At 32.8% G+C, this 6,000-nt stretch overlaps 1 protein-coding gene across 1 annotated transcript; it reads left to right on the top strand.

Moving 5' to 3' along the window:
* The first annotated feature begins 2,417 nt into the window (after positions 1 to 2,417).
* On the top strand, positions 2,418 to 3,116 carry LOC129615789 (uncharacterized). The gene has a single exon (XM_055531154.1). The coding sequence runs from the start codon at positions 2,418 to 2,420 to the stop codon at positions 3,114 to 3,116; it is 699 nt and encodes a 232-aa protein (XP_055387129.1).
* The last annotated feature ends 2,884 nt before the right edge of the window (positions 3,117 to 6,000 follow it).

Raw genomic sequence — 6,000 nt, 5'->3', positions numbered from 1 at the left:
CGCTCCTATTATAAAGTTATATTTTCTGTTAGGTAAAATTTGTAATTTCCACCTAATCAATGTATTTTTAGGGGCTCCTAATTCTTCAAAAACTGGTGTATGTAATTCACTATACATATATAGAGTATCTACCACTGATTGTTGAAAAATTAATTGGCGGAATTTCTACTTTTTTAAAATATTTAATTTTATCGTCAAGTATACTGAATGACGATCCAGTGTCAATTAAAGCTAAGTATTTAATTTTATCAATTGTCACTCTAATCATTGGCAAATCATCCGAGGCTAGTTGATAAAAAAATCTATATTATTATTTTCTTGTTTAGGTGTTGTTTTTTCTATATTTTCCACCTCCATGGTTTCCAAGTTATTATTTTTACTGCCATTAAAATTACCATTAACATTTTTATCAAAATTTCTACCACCGTTTTTTTTAAAATTTACATTATTTTGAAAGTTTTTATTATTAAAACTATCAAAATTATTTTTATTTTTATTATGCCAAGTAGAAGTTTTAGAAGTTGAAGGAACCGATCTATGATTTGATTTTTTAAACTTTTGTCTAATACAATAATCTTCATATTTTCTTTTATTTAATATATCAATAATTTTTAATAAATCGGTTTCTTCATATATTTTATCTAAAAGTATTCCTTGAGTAATTTCTTTACTTGTATTTACAAGGATCCTGTCTACATTATCTAATATAATTTTCTTCTTTATAATAAATTTTTAATTCTTCTGATTTAGCTTTTATATTTTGAATTTCTAATAAAAGTTCGCTTACCGTATTTACTTTGATGATTGTAATTGTCCGGTATATCTGCAATGGTTCGATGTTAGGCCTATATCTTCTTTTGAGTGCTTGTTTAATAGTTGACCAGTCGTCTGGGTTTTAAATTGAATGGATGGCGGTCTTAGCTTCGCCTTGAATTTTTTCGTAAAAAATTATTTTTCTACTTTCCTCACTGTTGACTTTAAAACTTCAGCTTCGGTTGTCTCTGAACAGTAATACTCCACACTGCTTATAAATGAATTTATGGTGATATCTCCAGTTCCGGTGAATGTTGGCCTATACTTCCTTTAGAAGTTGTTGAGAGTCAAGGCTTCGCTGTTGTTGCAAAGCGGAAGCAAGTTGCTACAGTTGTTGGTTTTTTTGTCGCAATGCTGCCATTAGGTTTTGAACAGTTACTTCTGGTTCTTGAGCTTGAGCCATTTTTATTTTATTATTTTTGATTATAGTTGAAAAATTATTTTAGTTTATTTTTTTTTTTTTTTTGTTGTTTTTATTTTATGTTTTTGTGTTACAAATGTTTTAGTGTTTATTAATTTTATAAGTCCAACCAAGATTGCTTGTAAGTGGACAATTAATTTTACACTTTTATTATTTTAATTTTTTTTTAAAGTTAATAGTTGTTTTTGTTTATAACAAAATTAATTTTAATTTATAATAATTTTTTTTTTGCTTTATTATTTTTTTTAATATTAAAATTAGCGTTTAGATCCGATTCATTTACTCTATGAAATCAATCCTACCGTGTTCTGCGCCACTTATATATTTGATTTTAGCGGTTTATCAAATATATGTATATTCCTTTATAAATAAAGCACAACATAAATTTTTTTAAAACGTCAAACAAAAAACTTTTATTTTACTAACTTATTTAAAACTAAAATCTTATAATAATATTTTAAAACTGGATTTTTATGTCAACCCTTTCACTATCAAACTAAGACTAAAAAATGTGTTATTTAAACATTTTCTCTTATGGAAAAGATCCTATTTCTTATAATAAAAATATTTCCATAAGTAACTTTATACTATATGGTATAAAGTTACTTATGGAAAAAAAAACTATTTTACTATTGCATTTATTGTTGTTGTTATTATTATTGTTCAACAGATTTCTCACATTTACATAGTTGTTCTAAAAATAACTGTATCAGTAAATTATGTGGGAAAATCGTTGGACAATAATGTTATATTTTGAGATTTTAAGTAAATTTATATAAAAAGTAAAAACAAGAAAAAAAGGTTTAAATTATGAAATTTAAGTAAAGTGTTTTTAAGTCAATTCTAATTTTTATCCTTATTCATTTTACTGATAAGTTCATCAACAAAATCAAGATTTTGATTTTGTTGTTGTTGTTGTTAACCATTTATAGTGGCGATTGAGTTTCTTTCATTTAAAAATTCGTGGAAAACGAATTTTTTGAAAGATTTTCAATAGAATTTGTGACACTTAAATTTGGATGAGGAGTATATATAACTCGCGTTTCCCTGCTTACTGCCCGAAATCGATCGGTATGTGGTTTAAACAACTCGAGGCCTCATTTCCAATAAATCGAATTAGCTCAGACCCAGTAAATACAATTATGTTGTCGCAGCGTTGCCACAAGATGTTGCCGAGTCAATCATGGATGTAATGGAGGATCCCCCAGACAACAATTTGTATAATAATTTAAAGGATGTACTGACGAGCAGACATTCCATGAGTTTGGAGAGAAGAATAAAGAAATTAATATCGGACGAGGAGATAGGAGACAGACGACCATCAGAGTTTTTCCGTCACTTGAAGCAACTAGCAGGTTCAGCAGCTACACCAGGTGAGGAATTCATCATGGAACTTTGGTTAAGTTGTGTTCCACACGTAATAAACATCGCTCTAATTTCGCAAAACGTACAAGATATCCAAACCCTATTAATTTGGGATGCAACGCAGGATGCTAGATCTGTGGTTGCGCGGATCGCCTCAAAGTCTGAGGAGCTCATCAATCAAAACAAAATGGCAAACCTGCAGGAAGAAATTTGCTCCCTTAAGAAAATAATCGCTGAATTAAAAATTCAGATGCTGAGCATCGGAAGTCGCGAACCCGTTTCACAGATAGGACTAAAAGTCGGACCCCTAGCAGAAAAAGATTTAGGTCTACTGGTGCTGATTGTTGTTTCCATTTTCGATTTGGAAAAATGTCAGGTGTGTTGCGCCATGCAAGCTGTTGGGATGGCCAACAGTTCGGTTTCTTCAAGATCAAGCCGTGTCTTCATTAAAGATAGAGAAAACCATTTGAATTTTTTGATCGATGCTGGGGCTGATTTGTCTGGGGTTTTGCGGTGACGGCAGTCTTGCAACAATACAATTCGGGCTCCTGGCAACCAATCTCTTTCTTTTCAAAAAAATTGTCATCGGCAGAGACTTGTTACTCTGCATTCGACAGGGAATTATTGGCTATTTATTTTGCCGTTAAACAATTCAGATATTTTGTTGAAGGCAGAAATTTCATCATCTATACCGACCATAAACCGTTAACTCACATAATGAAGTCGTATGTTGAGCGAAGTCCGTGGCAAACTAGACATTTGGAATACATTGCGCAGTTTTGCACCGATATTAGACATATAAGCGGCAAAAGTAACGTGGTCGCTGAATATCTTTCACGTGATTTCGAAAACTCACCAATAAATTTGGATTCCAATCTTAGTGATTTTATCTTGAAACAGAAAGAAGATAATACTTTACGAAATTATGCGTCAGATGACTCCAAAACTAACACGTTGCAGTTCTCTTACATAGAGGTCCCGTTATCAACAGAGAAATTATTATGCGAAACTTCAACCGGCGAAAATAGCCCTGGGTACCAGAACCACTTAGACACCAAATTTTTGAGAAATTGCACAATTTGTCCCATCCTGGAGTTCGAGCTACGAGAAAATTGGGCGCTGAGCAATATTTTTGGCCAAATATGAACAAGGACATAGGTTTATGGTCTCGAAGTTGCATCAGTTGCAAGAAGTCGAAGATTACAAGGCATACTAAGTCAGCGACGGAAAAAATACCGGTCGCTCCAGGAAGATTTGAACATATACATATGGATTTGGTTAGCCCACTTGCGCCGGCAAACGGTTTCTCTTACATATTGACTATCGTGGACAGATTTTCACGTGGGCCTGAAGCGTATCCAATAGCGGATATGTCAGCTGAAACAGTGGCTTTAACTTTTCTTGCACAATACATTTCACGTTTTGGCGTACCTTTTACAATCATCACGGATCAGGGATCCCACTACAAGTCTAAACTTTTCTCAAATTTGAACAAAATGTTGGGAATTAATAGGACTCGTACGACAGGCTACCACCCCCAATCAAATGGAATGGTGGAGAGGTTCCATAGACAGCTGAAATCGTGTCTTTTTGAAAAGTGTGCTTCCGCAAGTTGGAGTGAGGAGCTACCGCTAATCATGTTGGGCATTAGAGTTACCATTAAGGACGATTTGGGGCATTATCCCGCGAAAATGCTGTATGGGCAAACTTTGAACCTTCCAGGTGAATTTTTCGGAGACACCACACACGATTTTGCAGATCAAAATACATTCGTCGAAAGAATTAGATCATACATGTCTAAAATTCTAACCGTTCCGACTCGAACCCCTACACAATCAAAGGAATTCTTTCCATAAGATTTGAATATGTGCACTCACGTCTTTGTCCGTGTAGACCGCGTTAAAACCGGTCTTACTCCTCTCTATGAAAGTCCATTCGCGATAGTGAGAAGGTTTCGCAAACAATTCGTACTAGATATAAAAAGCAAGAACGTTTCGGTCTCAGTGGACAGATTAAAGCCAGCTTTCGGTGTTTTAAGCAGCGAGACAAGCAGTTAAAAGCGGATTGAAAAAACTGTACAATTTAAAACATAATATAAAAAGTAGCCAGCAAATCTTACATTCTTTTTTAATTATCTTTTCTCTACTTTCTTCTTAATTTGTAAATTTTAAATTTTTCGCACTCCAGCACTTGTATTAAAACGTTTATACTGCACGGGGAGTAATGTAGCGACGCGAAGAAAAATATTAAGCAGGTGACACACTCTGTATGTAATTATTGGTCTTTGAAGTATTTGTATTATGGTATACATACATGTACGTACGTTCGTCGCTTTACAACCACATTTTAATTTAATATGAAATGCAATTATTCGAAAATTGATTCTCAACAAACTGTATTGTATACCATGAAATTCTTCTTGTATTTCTAAGATAATTTCGTCATTATTAACTTTTGAATCAGCAAGGTAGAAGGTAATAACTAAAATAACTAAATAATTTAAATAAAAAATAAATAACAAATAATAATTGTTGTAGAGTTAATTAATTGTTATAAATAATAATCCATAAATATAAAATGAAAGAACTATTGGAATAAAAATAATTAAAATAAGAAAATCAAATAAAGTGTTTCAATAAATAAAATAATAGATGGCGACAACGACCACAGTTGCACCTAAAAGTGACCTTATCTGTTTTTGTGTTACAGACAATTTTAAATTGATTATGTTTTGAATATTATAGGATCTGGTTTAACGTCATCAACGGGTTAAAACATATCCAAGATACTCGGTTCCTTTACATACATTGAAGCAAGATTCGCAAATTGTTGTCCTCAGTTCTCTTCCTCTAGTTGAAGTATGCCTCGAACCCCAATCGGTGTGCTTGGTGTTAAAGTCACCCTCCAATATAAATCTGTCGCCTAGGTCGCCCATAATGTTCTGAAACATTTCTGTCGTTGTTTTAAGTCTGGGGTGACAACGTAATGCAGCCATTTAAAATTTTTGCTTAGTCGAAGTGATCTGAACCGCCGTCAATTGCAATCCGTCGGCTTGCATCTGCTGCAGATCATTGCACTATATTTTCTTTTATTCCCCTCTATTATGTATATCGGTATCGGCCGATAAACGATAATTTATCGGCAAAATTTTGTGTTTGTATTACCAACATTGTTTATCGGTAAATTTTATCGGAGTCGGGAAAGCTTTTTTTCCCTGTATAGGAAACGTATTAGCTGGTATTATAAAAACTATAAATTGTCGGGTTTTCCCCGATTTAAAAGTAGGTACAAATTTTTAGACTACAGATTTTTTTTGTAAAATCTTCATTTTATCAAGGAAACTGGTGTAATTAATAGCTTTTTTAAAATGTAAGCATTTTTTCTAAATTATTTTCTTTCAA

This window comes from Condylostylus longicornis, unplaced genomic scaffold, assembly GCF_029603195.1.
Source record: "Condylostylus longicornis isolate FDR11 unplaced genomic scaffold, ASM2960319v2 ptg000147l, whole genome shotgun sequence".
Taxonomy (NCBI): Eukaryota; Metazoa; Arthropoda; class Insecta; order Diptera; family Dolichopodidae; genus Condylostylus; species Condylostylus longicornis.
The sequence above is the reverse complement of the archived record's forward strand: the minus strand, read 5'-3'. Positions and strand labels throughout refer to the sequence as shown.

Bases quoted from the DNA above. Each gene is read 5' to 3' on its own strand.
- LOC129615789 (XM_055531154.1), top strand. From the start codon at position 2,418: ATGGATGTAATGGAGGATCCCCCAGACAACAATTTGTATAATAATTTA.